Below are 18,368 nucleotides of genomic sequence, written 5' to 3'. Positions count from 1 at the left end.
TTAGATCTGGGCTGGTAACCATTGCAGTTTGGTCTAGGTGATATATTTGTAATGATTTGCTGTGGAAAATTAAGCACCATGGTGAATTTCAGTAGCAAATATGGTGTTAGAGTCATTTTAGCTGTGACTAAGTTTATACTGGCTGTTTTAATGAAAACGTAATCAAATTAAATGTGTCTGGTTTTTATATTTAAAGATATTTAATTGGCTCAATAATCAACACTCTGAGCAAAAAAGGTACAAAAAGCTGTCACTGGTGAAGTACATTTTCAACACTACCAGTCAAAAGTTTTTGAACAGTAAGATTTTTAATGTTTTTTAATGAAGTCTCTTTTGCTCACCAAGCCTGCATTTATTTGATCCAAAGTACAGCAAAAACAGTACAATTTTGAAATATTTTTACTATAACTGCTTTCTATTTTAAAATATTTTAAAATGTAATTTATTTCTGTGATCAAAGCTGAATTTTCAGAATTTTTGAGCACTCCAGTGCTCAGATTCACATGATCCTTCAGAAATCATTCTAATATGCTGATTTACTGTTCAAGATACATTTTTTATTATTATTATCAATATTTAAAACAGTTGAGTACATTTTTTTTATGGATTCTTTGATAAATAGAAAAATCCAAAGATCAGCATTTATCTTAAATAAAAAAGCTACTTTTTTGAGAAAGAAATGATAGAAATTAATGCTTTTATTTACCAAGGGTGCTTTAAATTGATCAGAAGTGATGGTAAAGACATTTATAATGTTACAAAAGATTTCTATTTCAGATAAATACGGTTCTTCTGAAATTTCTATTCATCAAAGAAACCTAAAAAAATATACTCAGCTGTTTTCAATATAATAGTAATAATACATGTTTTTTGAGCAGCAAAACGGAAAATTAGTAAATAATGCTATAAATTCAGCTTTGAAATCGCAGGAATAAATTACATTTTAAAATATATTCAAATAGAAAAACATTTTATATAGTTATATAATTATATTTAAAAAAAACATTAAAAATCTTACTGTTCAAAAACTTTTGACTGGTAGTGTACTCTTTAGGTATTAATATGTACTTGTATGGTACTAATGTGAATCTTTTAGGGGTAAATAAGGTACAAAACAGTACGTTTTGAAAAGGTACCTCCAAAGTGACAACCTTTGTACCTTTTTTCTAAGAGTAAGCAATATCTTTTTGTTGAAATGATACTTCTGCTGATTAGAAAAAAAGCATATTTTAAGCCATCATATTGATTGATTTATTAATATATTTGCTTTGAAATTGCCTAAAACGTGTCTGGTTCTCAATAATTCCACATATGTAGTCGATGTGTAATATATTTATGCTATTTCAGATTTTTAGGATATATTGCTCAGCCTTGTAACATGGCAAAGGGTGGTGCATCCATCATTATTGTTTTCTCAACAACACCTGTTAATGTTAAAAGCATCTGCTAAATGAATACTTGCTACTAAATTATCAGGTTTGACCATTATGAGAGATAAGAGATTTAAAAATTTCTCAAATCATTTATTTGTTGCACCATGATAAAATAATGTTTTGAATATTACGCTATGCTGCAACAAAGTGTGTTTAAAGGATGAGTTCTATTTTTACTGTGGCTGTTTGGTCACATCTCACTGTTTTTCATCTTAAGTCATGAGTGTTGCGTTATTTAGATGGTGGGTCAGCTTTTAAATGCGTATCTTGAGTCCCTCTCCAAATCTATTGCGCAGCCCAGTTTTTGAAATTGGGCAAACTAGGGTTGGGTGCCATACTCATGAGTACAAAATAGTGTTTTGCAACATTTTAATGTTCATTCATTGTCTGGTTTCACCTCAAAACATGCAGCTCAGCTTGTTGGCAATCTGTCTGACGATTACACCATCGGATTTGGCAAATTTGTGGACAAAGTCACCGAGCCTCAGACAGACATGAGACCAGCCAAGTAAGAACAATACACTGTTACAGCGCCACGCAGTTTGACTCTGTCTGCACACGCTCCTTATATATCTGTTTCGTCTTACAGATTAGCAGAGCCGTGGGCCAACAGTGACCCTCCGTTTTCATTCCGTAACGTCATCACTCTCACCAGCAACATTGACACCTTTAGACAGAAGCTTCAGCGAGAGCGCATATCTGGCAACCTGGATGCCCCCGAGGGGGGTTTCGATGCCATCTTACAAACCGCTGTCTGCCAGGTTCTGAGAGTCTGTTTTTAAGAAGCTAATTCGGTAGACAGAAGTGAAAAATGCTTAGCACTTACAGTACTGTAAAAACGGTAGCTTACTTCTTACTGGTGTTTCTCTTTTTCACAGAAACAAATTGGCTGGAGGGATGACAGCACCCACTTGCTGGTCTTCTCCACTGAATCAGCTTTCCATTATGAGGCAGACGGTGCCAATGTTCTCGCGGGCATCTTGGATCGTAACGACGAGCAGTGCCATCTGACTCCAGATGGAAATTACACACATGATATTCGTCAAGACTACCCATCTATACCCACCCTAGTGCGACTTCTGGTGAAACATAACATCATTCCAATCTTCGCCATTACTAACCACTCCTACTCTTACTATAAGGTTTGTATGCCTTTAAAAATTTATTTTTGTTGTCTCAATGATATAAGTGCATCCTGTCTCTATTTAAAATTTCTCAAGACCACAGTATGAATAAAGATGTTGATAATGAATGAAAATTGGATATAAACATCCTTGTGACACACAGTATGGTTTCTTTTGGTGTGTAGAAACTTTCTGAATACTTCCCAATTGCTGAGCTTGGACAGTTACAAGAAGATTCCGCCAACATCTTGAACATTTTAGAAAAAGCTTTTGAGGTAAATTTATTTTCATACCAGTTACATTGCTGAGATGTTTTGTTTTCAAATTTGATGTAACTCTTTTTGAACCATCATTTTTTTAACAGAATATTCGTTCCAAGATCAGCATCCGTGCAGAAGACAGACCAAAAGCGATTGAAGCCAAGATACTCTCTCAGTCCGGCACTTTCTCTGAATTTGGCAGTTTCAAAATCACACCAGGCGAAATTGTGAGTGCCTTTGACTTCTTTTTAACGCACATGCGGAAATGTAGTTTCTCACACACGCTTTTCAGGAGGAAGGAAAAACGTAATTTTAAATATTAATTTAAATAATAAGTTATTCATGCATGCTTTTCTGTTTGTTTATATATATATATATATATATATATATATAAAAAGATTCTTTTATTTAAAATTTATTTAAATTTAAAAATTTTAAATTTTTTTAAATTTATTGAAATATTTAATGTACAGTACCAGTCAAAAGTTTCCGACAGTAAAATTTGTAAAGTTTTTTTAAGAAGTCTCTTCTTCTTTCCAAGCCTGCATTTGATCCAAAGTACAGCAAAAAAGTTACATTTTGAAATATTTTTACTATTTAAAATAACTGATTTCTATCTGACTATATTTTAAAATGTAATTTATTCCTGTGATCAAAGATAAATATTCAGCATCATTACTCCAGTCTTCAGTTTTTTTGGGGGAAAGAAATGATAGACAATACTTTTTATTTAGCAAATTGATCAAATGAGATGATAAAGACATTTATAATGTTACAAAAGATTTCTATTTCAGGTAAATGCTGTTCTTCTGAACTTTCTATTCTTCTAAAAAAACAGAAAAAATTCTACTCCACTGTTTTCAACATAATAATTATAATAAATGTTTTTGAGCAGCAAATCAGAATATTAGAATGATTTCTGAAGGATCATGTGACTGGAGTAATGATGCTAAAAATTCAGCTTTGAAATCACAGGAATAAATTACATTTATAATATATTCAAATAGAAAACAGTTCATTTAAATAGTAAAATATTTCCATGTTTTACTGTTTTTGCTGTACTATGGTTTAAATCAATGCAGGTTTGGTGAACAGAAGAGACTTCTTCAAAAAACATCTTACTGTTTACAAACGTTTGACTGGTAGTGTAATTTATTACATATTCATCAAAAAACAAGATATATGCTGGTTGCCACAAATATGCATGTGCTGCAATTTTATAAACAATTTATTTTAGACTTTAAAATGTAAAAACCTTGTCATAAAGACACTGATTCAAGCTTTCTCTCTGTGAAGGGTAAATTTAGAGTCAGTCTGAAGGCTCTTACTCATGTGGGAGAGGAGCATGTGTGTAATGCCAACCAGGCTGACCGTGCAGGAACCTTAAGAGTCAAACCAACCACCTTTAGCTCTGCCTTCAAAATCAACACTGAAGTGCTCTGTCATACATGTGACTGCGAAAAGGTGAGGTCTACTACCACTTTAGTACCCTTCTGTTGTCCTGCGTGTTCATTTCAAAACTTACACCTCTGTTTCTGCTTTAACATCAGACCCCGGTTCAAAATGCAGCACGGTGTAACGCCCATGGAGATCTTGTCTGTGGGAAATGCCAGTGTTACGATGGATGGTAGGTAGTATTGATTTTTAAGTCTTTTGGCGTCTTTGGTTTGTGCCGGTTTTATTTTGCATTCCATAACCTTTCTTCTTGTCTATGCCCCTCTCATAGGCTAGGCCCATTCTGTAACTGTACAGCGGGGACCTCCAAAGACTCCAAAGACACGTGCACCGAACCTGGAAAGTCCAACCCTTGCTCAAGCAGAGGAGACTGCATGTGTGGAACCTGTGTGTGCTATAACCCAAACCAGTTTGAAGGGCCTTTCTGCCAGTTTGACAAATCTCAGTGCCAGAGATTTGGAGGATTTCTCTGTAATGGTTAGTTATTTTAATATATCCCAGTAATATATCCCAAATTTAGTTTGAGAGGTGAAATAACAGGGAATACAGTCAGTTGAAAATGTTGTGTTAGGTGCAGGTATGCTTTGACATTTCAAGGTTTGTGACCTTTCATCATTGTTTGCAACAACAGAACGTGGAAGTTGCAGCATGGGAAGATGCGTTTGTGCACCAGGATGGACTGGAAGTGCCTGTGAATGTCCCATCAGCAATCAAACATGTCTGGACAGCAAAGGGGTAATGTTTACAAAAATATGGTCACGCTATTGTTCAAAAATTTTGGGTTTTAAAGATTTTTTAGAGAAAGTAATACTTGAATATTCAGCTTTGACATCACAGGAATAAATTGCATTTTAAAAATATAATTAAAATAGAAAACAGTTATTTAAAATTGTAGAAATATTTTACAATTTTTACTAACTTTAATTAAGTATACATATTCTAATTAGTCAGTCTCAACATTTTGCAGTCAAATATTTATGTGAAAAGACGCATAACTTTATATAATGTATCATTGTTCCTGGTAACAAATCCCTGTGCTATAGTAATATATCTTATAAAAATTGCAACTCTTGTCTGTATTTTGTATCTTTTTATTTAGTTATTTGGTAAGTAGCCTTGTAATAAACTGTATAACATACATTCAGCCAGTAATTATTGCAAGCTACAGTTGAGATCAAAAGTTTACATACTCCTTGCAAAATCTGCAAAATTTTAATTATTCTACCAAAATAAGAGGGATCATATAAAATACATGTTATTTTTTATTTAGTACTGACCTGAATAAGATATTTCACATAAAATACGTTTACATATAGTCCACAAGAGAAAATAATAGCTGAATTTATAAAAATGACCCCGTTCAAAAGTTTTCATATGCTTGATTCTTAATACTGTGTTGTTACCTGAATGATCCACAGCTGTGTTTTTTTTGTTGTTGTTGTTTAGTGATGGTTGTTCATAAGTCCCGTTTTTGTCCCAAACAGTTAAACTGCCCGCTGTTCTTCAGAGAAATCCTTTAGGTCCCACAAATTCTTTGGCTTTTCTACAGAAGATAATTACGTGTTTCCCAGAAGACAGCATAAGTTAAATTTACCCTGATCTTCAAATTCAAAAAGTTTTCACCCCCTGGCTCTTTAAGCATTGTGTTTCTTTCTGGAGCATCAGTGAGCGTTTGAACCTTCTGTAATAGTCCCTCAGTTGTCCTCAGTGTAAAAAGATTGATCTGAAAATCATACAATCATTGTTGGAAAGGGATCAAATACACAAAAATGCTAAAACACCAAAGAATCTGTGGGACCTGAAGGACTTTTCTGAAGAACAGCAGGCAGTTTAACTGTTCAGGACAACTCATGAACAACTATCACTAAACAAAAAAACACAGCTGTGGATTATTCAGGTAACAACACAGTATTAAGAATGAAGTGTATGTAAACTTTCGAACTAGGTAATTTTTATGAATTCAACTATTATTTTCTCTTGTGGACTATATGTAAACATCTAAATATGTTATTCAGGTCAGTACTAAATAAAAAATAACATGCATTTTGTATGATCCCTTTTATTTTGGTAAAATAATTAAAATTTTGCAGATTCTGCAAGGTGTATCGTCTTCAGAATAATACAGGATCATACCAGTGGGCCTTATTTTGCAATAATGACCACTGACTGCACAAAAATGTTGAATCAAAACAAACATAATAAAAAAAGGGCATATTAATATTTATTATTATATTATTTAAATAAAACTCATTGTTCAGCGCTGTCAGCACTGATGTTATTCCATTGAATTTTGAGTGATTTCTCTAAATCATAGCATAGTTGAGCCAAACCCTTCTGTCACAGAACTGATGCTAAGAACTAAGTGCCCCATAACTCAGTTTTAACATGTGTCTAGGTCAGACACAGTTCTGTGTATAATAAAAGTGTTCTTCTCTTTTGTAGGGCATCTGTAATGGCCGTGGTGTGTGTAAATGTGGCCGTTGTGAGTGTGAACACTCCGGACTTCCACTGAGCCCTACTTGTGAAGCAAACTTCCAGGTACGACTGTGATGTGTGTGTGTGTGTCTGTCTGTATTACTGTGCATGTGAATTAGTTCAGTCCTGATACTAACTGTCTCTCATAATGTAGCAACAATTGGGTATGTGTGAAGCCAAGAGGAGCTGTGTTCAGTGCCAGGCCTGGAACACCGGCGAGAGAAAAGGACAGAAATGTAAAGAGTGTTCCTTTAAAATCGTCATGGTGGAAGAGCTTGAAGAAGAAAGTATGGCATCAGATCTTAGTTTTATTTTGAAATGCACATAGGCTTGTTTAGGATGGATGAAACAGTGATGGATTGATTTATTTGTGTCCACAGATAAAAACGTAATAGAGACGTGCAGTTTCCGTGATGAAGATGACGACTGCACGTATCACTACACTGTGAATTATCCATTAGACATCACAGACAAAGAACACCACGTCCTAGTAAAGAAAAAGAAAGGTGAGATATACATAAATATTAATTGTGCTTTTTATATGATAAAATGTTATATGATTTATACAGCTTTTGGGTAGACCTTTAATTTAATTTAAATCAGAAATCCCATATACATATATATATTGTTTCATGTGAAAAAATTGAGCGCTGTTTAATTGTCCTATTGTAGTCATGTGTCTACTACTTATGCTGTATTTCTAGCACTTGAACAGTAGTGATGAGTAATACACATCCAACTAACTGATTTCTCTGTTTCAGACTGTCCACCTGCAGGTTTTCTGTGGTTGATTCCTCTCATTATGTTTCTGATGCTATTACTTGGTTTGCTTTTGCTCTGCTGCTGGAAATACTGCGCCTGCTGCCAGGTAGATATACACATATACGCATCTTAACATTGATTCTAGTTTTTTTTTACTTCATTAATTTTTTTTTTATTTAATTTAATAAAACATTAATAAATTTAATAAAATATTTTTCTAATTTATAATTTTATATAATTTTATATAATTTTATTTTTATATATTTTTATTTTATTTTATTTTATTATTTTTATTTTATAGTAGACTACTTAGCTATAATTATGTTTTAATACACAATTAATTTAATACACAAACACCATCTCATAACCAGGTGTAACATGAGGACTTTCCAGTGCACAAAGAGCAAAAATACAGCCAATCAGAACATGTTTGATGTGTATAATACCGCTAAATTGTGCAGGACTGTCAATAAGTAAGATTTTACTAGAGGCTATTATATATGATTAAAAAAAACAATAAAATATCTAGATTTTTGTCTCATTTGCCTTAAACACATAAAATATTTTAAAATAGACAAGAGTCTTTAAAACCGCAAGTTACTTGCTGCTTAAAACTTCTTGTGTATGACTGGTTAGGATGTGGTTTTGTAATGTTAAATCTCTGATATAGCTGATTAATGTTTGCTCTCTGTTCCCAACAGTCGTGTCTTGCTCTTCTCCCATGCTGTGGCAGAGGTAATCATTTTTCTCTGTAACATTTCAGTTACATTATAGAGAGATCAATGGAAACAGTATTGTATACTGTATTGTGTTTAATGTGTTTGTGATCGGCAGGTCGTATGGTGGGATTCAAAGAAGACCACTACATGCTGCGGCAGTCTTTGTTGACCTCTGATCATCTAGACACCCCAATGGTGCGCACCGGCCCACCCAAGAGCACAGACATTGTGCGCTGGAAAGTAGCAGACAATGTTCATCGAGGACCAAACCACCCACAGAACCAAATCAAACCCAACCCCAAAGAGACCAGTGAGTCTAGACTGAGATTCAGCTAGTTTAGTCATCTAGTGTGACTAGGGTCCAATATTAAAGTAATAGTTCAACCCAAAATGTCAATTCTTGTCGTTCCAAACTTTTTTCTATTGTGGAATTTTGAAAAATGTTTCTGAACAGTAGAAGTCAATGGGGTCCAAAACAACAATGGACCCCACTGACTTTCATTGTATGGACAAAAATGTTCAAAATTAAATTTATTTGTGTTCCACAGATAAAAGAAAGTCATACAGGTTTGGAACAACATGAGAAAATCAATTATGGCAGAATTACATTTTTGAGTGAACTATCCCTTTGCTTACCACACAGGCATTTTTTCATGCTTGTATTCATGTTCTTTCATCCCTGTGATTTTCTTCACAGTCCAGTACCCTGTCTCTCTTCGTCTGAACCGGCAATATTCAGAAACTCTATCCAACCCTGAGGCCCGGGACACAGACATGCTCAGGCGAGAAGTAGAGGACAACGTAAGTTCTTATAAATGTGTGATGCCCCCACCCCCTCAAAAAAAAACAAGAAACAACTTCTCATGCATGAACCATCATGCCTGACTGCTAATGTCTCTTTGTTTTTCATAAACAGCTCAATGACGTGTTCCTGCAGATCCCTGGCGCACAGAGAGTGCAAAAGACTCGGTTTAGGTGAGAAGTAGCTTTCAATGACTCATTAAAATTGGTGTGGCTGTGCCTTTTGGGCAATTTTTTCTGAAGTATTGGATGAGTCTTAGATTTTGACATGTGTCTGAATGTACTGTTTTTCTTCTTCTTCTTCCTTAGGACACAAAGAAATTCTGGAAAGAGGTACAGTAGCTACAACTGAGCTAGCATTGACAAAACACCATTTGTCGCTTTTAATTATTAGAATATTAAAGGGCACCTCTTAGGCCCCTTGTTACAAGATGTAATATTAGTCTCAGGAATCCCTAGAATGTCTGTGACGTTTCAGCTCAAAATACCCCACAGGTCATTTATTATATCATTTTGAAAATGCCTATTTTGAGTGGAAGCAGAAACACGCTGTTTTAGTGCATGTCTCTTTAAATGCAAATGAGATGCTGCTCCCCGCCCCCTTTTCCAGAATAGGGCTGTGCCTTTACAGTTCATAGCTCAGATACACTGCCAAAAAACATCTGTTTGGTTTTGATTATCATGTCTGTCGTGCTTAAATAATGTGTTTTAAAGACTTATTAGTTAAACTTCTGATATAGGGTTTTTTTTTGAGCGCACACATCTGAAGCATGCGCGCAGAAAGTTGCTGTCACACAGCATGCAAGTTCCCTTTCGTGTCTTATTGCACTTAAAAACACACATAAGTTACAAAAACACAGTCGGTTATGTCTGTGAAGGTAAACAGCTGGGAAAGAAATCGCATGTTTATATTAGATCTGTGTATTAAGTTACCGCATTGTAAAATATAGTACCTATACTGCTGTCTATGCAGTTAATATGACTCAAACAATAAAATAAAAACAGAAAATCACTCACTGTTCTGAAACTAATAAGTTCTATAGCTTTATTATGAATATGAACTGGATATTTCTTTGTTAGATTTACTCATTTGTACAGAGACTACATCTACAATCTGAAAACTTGAAGAGAAACAATAACAATTCTTATTTGCATCCACAGACAGAACAACACGATTGTGGACACGGTTTTATCTGCCCCTCGTGCCAGTTACCCAGATATTGTGAAACTGACAGATAAACAGGTTCAGGCTGGAAACTTCCAGGACCTGAAGGTGGTTCCAGGCTACTACACCGTAGCTACTGACAGAGGTACAGATATCCAGTACAACCCACAGACCTTTACCAACGCAGTTTGGGTTTTGGGTTTGTTGTGTGAATTTAATATTTATGGGTCCATGTCTGTCTTGTAGAAGCGGCAGGTGCTGTGGAGTTTCAGGAGGGCGTGGAGTCAGTGGATGTCCGGGTTCCCCTCTTTATCAAAGATGAGGATGATGAAAAGAAGGAGCTGCTTGTGCAAGCCGTTGATGTTCCAGTAGGAATTGCGAAGATCGGCAAAGATCACGTCAACATCACTGTGATTAAGGAACATGGTAAGATGGGTTTAATTGATGAATTCAGCCAAATTTCCTGAGGATTATTCTTAAACTAAAAAAGTGTTTTCAAAGTATGCATTAATTGGGATTTATTCTCAATAGCAAGGAGCATCTTCACCTTCCTGCAGCCGTCATACACCTACAGTCGTCAGGATGGTGTGGCGAACATCCCGATCAGTCGTGAAATCATAGAGGATGGACGGACACAGGTCACATACTGCACCCGTGACCTCACTGCCAAAGACAAGAAGGTAAAATACACCAGTTTTACTTCACCTTAAAAGGAAATAGTTCACACAGAAATGTAAATTCTATCATTAATTACTCACCCTCATGTCGTTCTAAACCCATAAGACCGTCGTTAGTCTTAGGAACACAAATTAAGATATTTTTGATGAAATCCGAGAGCTTTCGACAGCAAGAACTGCATAGACAACAACATAACTGAAACTTTCCCAGGCCCAGGTAGTAATGATATAGATAAAATAGTCCATGTGACATCAGTGTGCAAAGAAAACAAAAATAATGACTTTATTTAGCAAAATCTTCTCTTCCCTGTCAGTCTTTAATGTACGTTCATGACAGTACCATAACACGTGTCATTATTTTTGTTTTCTTTGCACACAAAAAGCATTCTTGTAGCTTCAGAAAATTAGGGTTAAACCACTGATGTCACATGAACTATTTTATTGATATCCTTACTACCTTTCTGAGCCTCGAACATGTCAGTTGCGTTGCCTTCTATGCAGAATCAGAAAGCTCTCGGATTTCATCAAAAATATCTTAATTTGTGTTCTGAAGATGTAGAAGGTTTTCCAGGTTTGGAGCGACATTAATGACAGAATTTTCATTTTTTGGGTAAACTATCCCTTTAAGTTCTGTATTTTTTTGTATTTAGATTTGATTAACCCAATTATATATTCTAATTATATATTCTCTAATAAAATTAGACCACAACTGAGATACAGTATTTGCTAAATAAGTGAAAAGGATGTCTTTGTTTGAAAAAACATCCTGAAGTCATTCCTATTTGTTTGATCGTGTGCTAATTTTTCTCTTCTCTTGATAGGACTACATCTCAGTTGATGGAGATTTGAGCTATGCACCAGGGGAAACACAGAAGACAGTCCCGGTGAAACTTTTGGAGCTTGGGGAGGGAGATGGACTGCTGGAGGACAAACAGGTCAAACAGTTTGTGATGGATCTGAGCAACCCACGACAAGGGGCTAAACTGGGTCGCTACCCACGCACCACTATCACCATCGCAGATAAACCAGGTATATATCAGGCTTACAGGTTTAAAAGTAACTTTTTTTGTTACTACTTAACCTAAATTTGTCCTCATATGTCCTCAGAACCAAGTGTTGTGATGTTTAAGAAGAGCACTCAAACTTACAATACAACCGACCCGCTCTACTCCATCCCTGTGGTGCGCACTCGAAGCCAGGAAGGTCCAACCACTGTGTACTGGCGCACAAATAAAGCCTCACGCTTCGACCTTTCCAGTCCTCTCAAATTTGCTCCTGGTGAGACGGAAAAGAACATCGTCATTGATCCTCGTTCGTATCCATCTCCCATTGTACCTGAGACCTTCCAACTAGAACTGTTTGACCCGAGCAACAATGCAGTCATTGGAGAGAGGAAAACCTCTGTGGTGAATGTCATCGATGGTAGAGGTGAGAAAACATTGGGTTTAGAGTCAGTTTTGGGGTCCATGTTTGCAACCAACTGTCAGTGCAATTTGTTTTACTTTAGTTCATGCTTTATGGGTAAACAAACTCTTCAGTAAGCAGAAGATGAGTGTTACTTAATATTTGCATTACGTCATTTCAGGGGATGGGCAAATGGATTTCCAGAAAATGGAATATGTTAATCAGTCAGCCACGTCTCCTGGAGGACGCCTCTACTCTCCAACCAACATCAAAGCTATCGCCACCGGCCCTAAAAACATCCGTATGATCTGGAACCCCAGTCCAAATGCCAATGGTTACAAGGTAGGTCACATAACATCTTTTACATCTTTACATCTTTTACATCTTTTATAACACATTATAAAATTGCGTTATTTTTTATATTGTTTAGTGTATATAGTCATTTTTTTTTGTGAACCTTTGTAAAGTTTGGTAAATGAACAAAAAAAAAAAAAAACATCAAAAAGTTTTTTACATAGCATTAACAAATGTGAGATTACTGGTGAGATTAATGGTGTTTACTTAAATTTGCAAGAGCCAGGAATGTGACAGGAGAAAATTTAGGCTTTATAAGTCATGAGTCAAAAGTGAAAAGTATGACTTTATTTGTAGGTTTTTTCATTTAAAGTGTATGATATAAATTTAATTGTGCTATTTTAGACACATTGAATGATTTTTAAACGTTTTTGAAGTCTCTTAGGCTCATCGAGGCTTTATTTGATAAAAAAATACAGTAAAAACTGTAATATTGTAAAATATTATTGCAGCTGTTTTCTGGTTTAATTGTCCTTTAGAAATTATCCTTCAGAAACAATACTAATAAGCTGATCTGTTGCTAATTTCTAAAGAATTTATCTTATTATTATATCAAAAACATTAATGTTTTTGTGAAAACTGTGATACAGTTTTTCCAGGATCCTTTGACGAATATAAGGTCAATAGAAATCTTTTGTAACATTATACATGTCTTTACTGTCACTTTTGATCAATTTAATGTGGCCTTGATGAATTATAATTATTTATTTCTTTAAAAAAAAAAAAAAAAAAAAAGACTGACACTTTTGAACAGTAGTGTTTGTGAAACATACAGGCTAGTTGGCGATTATACACTGTGGGTTGTGACATGTTAGCATATCTGACATTGGACCACAAAACCAGTCATAAGTGTCAATTCTCAAAACTGAGATTTATACATCACAGAAAAGCTTTCCATTGATGTATGGTTTGTTAGGATAGGACAATATTTGGTCGAGATACATCTATTTCAATATCTGGAATCTGAGAGTGAGAAAATGACGTTGTCCAAGTTGTCCAAATGAAGTTCTTAGCAATGCATATTACTAATCCAAGATTAAGTTTTGATATATTTACAGTAGGGAATTTACAAAATATCTTCATGGAACATGATCTTTACGTAATATCCTTATGATTTCTGACATAAAAGAAAAATCTATAATTTTGGCCCATACAATGTATTGTTGGCTATTGCTACAAATATACCCTTTCTATTTAAGACAAGGGTCCATGGTCGCATATATTTCATACTATTTTTTAGTCCCAGTCCATTTCTGCTTGTAAAGATTTAGAGCTACATTTCATATTTCAATAGACAGTAGCTCAGCTGAAAAGACTGTTGAGAATGCTGTTAGATATGTAATTTGAGCTGTGGTTTGCTGTTTCCAGGTGAAATACTGGATTTATGGAGACCCTGAGGCTGATGCACAGGTGCTGGATGTGAAGACTCCTCAAGCCGAGCTGACGAATCTCTACCCGTACTGCGATTACGAGATGCGCGTATGTGGCTACAATGCACTCGGAGAGGGCAATTACAGCGATGTCATCCAATGCCAGACTCTAGAGGATGGTAGGTCAATCTCTGGATTTTGTGTTTGTTTTTTTGTGATTTTTAGGAAGCATGCATGTCATACTTTTCATACTTGACTTTTTCTAGCGTAGTCATTGATGCTATCTGCCTCACCAACATAGCAAACTGCATTGTCTTACCCCTCTAGTACCTGGTGAACCTGGTCGCTTGGCTTTCAACGTCATCAGCCCCACTGTCACTCAGGTCAGCTGGGCAGAGCCAGCAGAAACTAATGGTGTCATCACTGCATATGAGGTTATCTACACACCCATCGACGAGGACAAGAGTAGGAGTCTTAAAATACTTTTTATAGCATCTGTGTATCAGTATTGTAATGTTTAGTGCTCTTCTAAATGCACATCTTTCTTTCTCTGTTCAGAGCCTATAGGACCTTCGAAGAAAGTGATGATTGACAACCCCAAAAAGCGTATGCTGCTCATTGAGAACCTGCAGCCTTCTCAGACCTACTGTTACAAAGTGCGTGCTCGCAATAAGGTGGGCTGGGGCCCGTACAGAGACGCCACAATCAACCTGGCTACACAACCTACCAGACCCATGTCAAGTAAGCGCCTCAAAAATGGAGTGGAATCAAACTCAAGTTTGGACCGAGCAGTTGTTTAATAAACCATTGTACTGACTGTGAATTGATTGTGTTGTTTGTTTTGGTTTATAGTTCCCATCATTCCCGACATTCCCATTGTGGATGCAGAAGCTGGTGATGAATATGAAAGCTATCTGATGTACAGTAATGAAGTACTACGATCCCCGACGGGTAGCCAGAGGCCAAGCGTCACAGATCTGACTGACGGTGGGTGTCTTTTGTGATGCGGTGCACTTTTGCAACACATTGAAATCAATGTACACCACCGTTCAAAAGTTTGGGGTCAGTAAGAAAGAAAGTAATATTTTAATTAAGCAGGGAAGGAATAAATTGGTTAAAAGTGACAGTAAAGCTTTTCTGTAATGTTACGAATATATAGTTATATTTTGACGTTTAATCCAAGAATCCTAAATAAAGTGCATCACAGTTTCCACAAAAATATTAAGCAGTTTTCAACACTTGATAATAAGAAGAAATGTTTCTTAAGTACCAAAGCAGTATCTTAGAATGATTTCTGAAGTATCATGTGATGCTGAAGACTGTAGTAATCAAGCTGAAAATTCAGCTTTGCATCACAGGAATAAATTACATTTTTAATAATAATTAATTAATATTTCACTTTAATTATTCTATTGTATTTTTGGTCAAATAAATGTAGCCTTGTTAAGTATAAGAGGCTATATTCGAAAACATAAAAATCTTGGCGGCCCCAAGCTTGAACAGTAGTGTGTTTGCTGCACATCCTTGCTGAAAAGACCAGGATAAATTGCAACCAGCATGGGTAAACTGGTTGGCCATGCAGCTCTTGGTAAAGGGGACACTAGCACACTAGCATCCTGACAATGGTCATCTTTCATCAGGGATAGTAGGGAACTAAAACAAGACTTGTGTTTTCCAAAACATGTCAATGCTTGTCTGTATTGCATGGAATTGTTTCAAGCATTCGAAAGCTTTTTCGTGCTACGTTGACCTGTAGAAACTACTGGTCAATGGCAGTCAGACATGGCCATGGTCTGCCTTCATCTGCAGCGTAACAGGATGATGTTCTTACATCATTCGTATGCAGCTCCTGTTGAAATCGAAAGGCTCTTTCTAGTCCCCTGAAGACCCCACAATCACTTGCCTTTGCCATGGAACAGTATCTTTTTCTTTCTGGCTTTGTAAAACTGGGTGACTGGGCTCTTTATGGAAGTTAAACTTATTGTTTGTGCAGCGTTCAGCGAATGTTCTAGCTGTAAAGTTTTGGCTCCTTCGGCTCGTATTTGGCAAGAATGATCAGAATGTCTACTCGGCCTTGCTAAACGGCGCTAGCATTATGGGTGGGCTCAGAAGACATCAGCTTCCCACCTTTTCTTCTTTCCTTCTTTGCCTAACTTTAGCTGTTAATAGAACAGTTCACCCAAATATGAAAATTCTGTCATCATTTAGAGAATTAGATGCAGATCTTTTCCATAAAATCACAGTGATTGGGAAAGGCTCCAAAAATGACATAAAAACATAAAACTTCCATGATTGTGGTCCATATTGGATATAAATGTACTGGGGATAGTTCAAGCAAAATGAAAATTCTGTCATTAATTACTTACCCTCATGTCATTCCAAACCCATAAGACCTTTTAAGATACCTTTTTAAGATAAGATACTTTTGATGAAATCTGAGAGCTTTCTGATGCTGAATAGACAGCAATGCAACCAACACGTTCAAGGCCCAGAAAGGTAGTAAGGACATCGTTAAAATAGTCCATGTGACATCAGTGGTTCAACCTTAATGTCATGAAGCTATGAGAATATTTTTTGTGTGCAAAGAAAACAAAAATAATGACTTTATTCCACAATTTCTTTTCCTCCGTGTCAGTGTTCGCCGCACTTTTACAAATTTGTTGGATGAAGTTTTTATTTTTGTTTTCTTTGCACACAAAAGTTATTCTTGTAGTTTCGTAAAATTAAGGTTGAACCACTGATGTCACATGGACTGTTTTAACAATGTCTTTACTAGCTTTTTGGGCATTAAACGTGGTAATTGCATTGCTGTCTATGCAGGGTCAGAAAGCTCTGAATTTAATCAAAAATATCTTAATTTGTGTACCGAAGATGAATGAAGGTCTTACAGGTTTGGTAAAACATGAGGGTGAGTAATTAATGACAGAATTTTCCACTTTCGGAGCTTTATAGCCCTATTCACTTTGCTTCAAAGTTTTGCCTAACATGAAGGGAATGCCTAACATGAAGGGAATGGGTTTGAAAATGGGCTAATTAATGACAGAATTTTTAGTTTTGGTTGAATTAAGTTGAGCATGGACAGCACACACATCCTCTGTGCATTGCTTGCTTCCCCACATGATTACCGAAGGCTCACGCTGGAAGCATGTCCAGCTAGTCGGTTCGGACCTGGATCTCCGTAAAGTGTCCTGGAAACTGCCTGCTGACATCATCCCCCCCCGCCTGAGCCCGGCCACAGATGCCAGCGATAGTCATGCACAGACCCTGCCACAAGGTGAAGACCTGTCCCTGGCAGACAGTATGCCATCCACACCCAACGTCAACCCAAAGCTGTGCTAGAGTGCTAATTGGCATCATCAGTATCAGAGTGCTAACTGGCATCCTTATTTAGACTGCTAATTCCATTGCTACCATAAAAGTAGCGTTTCTTCGGCTGAATTTAGAGGCTTTCTGCAGTTTGGGTCTGTTGAGGTGATTCCCTCCTCTGGGGCGTCGTTCACAGCCCTATTCTGGAACGCTAACTGTGAATTCTAATGCGCTAATGTTGCTATGCTAATTCATGATATTGTCTTCTTTATGTGTCCTTACAGATCAGTTTGTAAATGGAAAGTGGGATCAGAATTTCCTGTTCCCGGGAGGAAGCAGTTCCCTTTCCCGCAACGTCAGCACCTCCTCATCCACGTACAGCCATTCCACACCCCGTCCCGGTGTGACCAATCACAGCAGCACGACAACATACATTTCTGGCAAAGGTATCAGACAATCAGAGGCAAAAAAACCTATGCACTCATTCTTATGTTGTTCCAAGGTGGTATGGTTTAGTGTTCCATTACAGTAAGAAAGTCATATGGGTTTGGAATGACATTAGGGTGAATAATAATGACAGAATTTTCATTTGAGGGTTTATAAATCATTTTTTGATTCAGCGTAAGTCAAAAGTTTACATACACCTTGGGGAATCTACAAAATGTTAATTATTTTACCAAAATAAGTGGGGTCATACAAAATGCATGTTAGTTTTTATTTAGTACTGACCTGAATAAGATTTTTCACATAAAAGAGATTTGCATGTAGTTCACAAGAGAAAATAATAGTTGAATTTATAAAAATGACCCTGTTCAAAGGTTTACATACACTTGATTCTTAATACTGTTGTTACCTGAATGATCCACAGCCGTGTCCTTTTTTTTAATGTTTTTTTTTGTTTTGTTTATGAGTCCCTTGTTTGTCCTAAACAGTTAAACTGCCCACTGTTCTTCAGAAAAACAGGACAACTGAGGGACTCATATGCAACTATTACAGAAAGTTCAAACTCAATGCATTAATAGAAAAAAAGGGGGGGGGGACTTTTTGAATTTAAAGATCAGGG

The 18,368-nt window shown here is 36.3% G+C and overlaps 1 protein-coding gene across 3 annotated transcripts in view; it reads left to right on the top strand.

The window, feature by feature from the left end:
• Nucleotides 1-18,368, top strand: part of itgb4 (integrin, beta 4) — a 33,496-nt gene that overhangs the window by 7,809 nt on the left and 7,319 nt on the right. For all 3 annotated transcript variants that reach the window (XM_051116944.1, XM_051116943.1, XM_051116945.1), the window contains exons 6-34: nt 1,845-1,941; nt 2,023-2,194; nt 2,312-2,575; nt 2,743-2,832; nt 2,922-3,044; nt 4,114-4,281; nt 4,368-4,444; nt 4,544-4,749; nt 4,904-5,007; nt 6,715-6,810; nt 6,902-7,034; nt 7,128-7,253; nt 7,509-7,615; nt 8,211-8,244; nt 8,344-8,538; nt 8,926-9,029; nt 9,145-9,203; nt 9,339-9,362; nt 10,191-10,339; nt 10,441-10,620; nt 10,726-10,874; nt 11,693-11,900; nt 11,979-12,299; nt 12,457-12,617; nt 13,998-14,178; nt 14,327-14,464; nt 14,558-14,740; nt 14,852-14,986; nt 17,590-17,751. In XM_051116944.1, coding sequence (XP_050972901.1) covers nt 1,845-1,941; nt 2,023-2,194; nt 2,312-2,575; nt 2,743-2,832; nt 2,922-3,044; nt 4,114-4,281; nt 4,368-4,444; nt 4,544-4,749; nt 4,904-5,007; nt 6,715-6,810; nt 6,902-7,034; nt 7,128-7,253; nt 7,509-7,615; nt 8,211-8,244; nt 8,344-8,538; nt 8,926-9,029; nt 9,145-9,203; nt 9,339-9,362; nt 10,191-10,339; nt 10,441-10,620; nt 10,726-10,874; nt 11,693-11,900; nt 11,979-12,299; nt 12,457-12,617; nt 13,998-14,178; nt 14,327-14,464; nt 14,558-14,740; nt 14,852-14,986; nt 17,590-17,751 — 4,146 coding nt within the window. The remainder of the gene's footprint in view (nt 1-1,844; nt 1,942-2,022; nt 2,195-2,311; nt 2,576-2,742; nt 2,833-2,921; nt 3,045-4,113; nt 4,282-4,367; nt 4,445-4,543; nt 4,750-4,903; nt 5,008-6,714; nt 6,811-6,901; nt 7,035-7,127; nt 7,254-7,508; nt 7,616-8,210; nt 8,245-8,343; nt 8,539-8,925; nt 9,030-9,144; nt 9,204-9,338; nt 9,363-10,190; nt 10,340-10,440; nt 10,621-10,725; nt 10,875-11,692; nt 11,901-11,978; nt 12,300-12,456; nt 12,618-13,997; nt 14,179-14,326; nt 14,465-14,557; nt 14,741-14,851; nt 14,987-17,589; nt 17,752-18,368) is intronic.

This window comes from Labeo rohita, chromosome 8 (assembly GCF_022985175.1).
Source record: "Labeo rohita strain BAU-BD-2019 chromosome 8, IGBB_LRoh.1.0, whole genome shotgun sequence".
In the NCBI taxonomy this organism is placed as follows: Eukaryota; Metazoa; Chordata; class Actinopteri; order Cypriniformes; family Cyprinidae; genus Labeo; species Labeo rohita.
Note: the sequence above shows the minus strand (reverse complement) of the source record. Positions and strands in the feature narration are given on the sequence as shown.